The sequence below is a fragment of the Penaeus monodon genome, chromosome 20 (genome assembly GCF_015228065.2).
Source record: "Penaeus monodon isolate SGIC_2016 chromosome 20, NSTDA_Pmon_1, whole genome shotgun sequence".
Classification (NCBI taxonomy): Eukaryota; Metazoa; Arthropoda; class Malacostraca; order Decapoda; family Penaeidae; genus Penaeus; species Penaeus monodon.
In genome coordinates, this window is record NC_051405.1 from 19393327 (window position 1) to 19393605 (window position 279).

The following is a 279-nucleotide window of genomic DNA, read 5'->3' on the forward strand; positions in this document are numbered from 1 at the left end:
ATCTTTGGAGGGGAAGGAAAAATTATATCCTAACTGTTCTCACCTGGACATACTCCCCAAAACACCTGTGCCCATTCTAGCTTCAAGTGTCTTGACAGCACTCTGACAAAGTCAACAGCAGCTCTCCTTCGAGTCTCTGAATCGGGTCCTTCTAATTCCTGCGACCACCCACTGGTCAGGACTATCCTCAAACAACTCCTCATCACAACTGAAGTTAAGGGAATATTTGCATTGAATCTAAGTGTCACATTTCAGAATATCATCTGATATCTTTATTTC

General features: G+C 42.7%; 1 protein-coding gene across 1 annotated transcript in view; it reads right to left on the bottom strand.

The window, feature by feature from the left end:
• Nucleotides 1–279, bottom strand: part of LOC119585939 (exportin-2-like) — a 2889-nt gene that overhangs the window by 2359 nt on the left and 251 nt on the right. Inside the window, 1 exon segment of the mRNA XM_037934655.1 lies at nucleotides 44–208. Coding sequence (XP_037790583.1) covers nucleotides 44–208 — 165 coding nt within the window.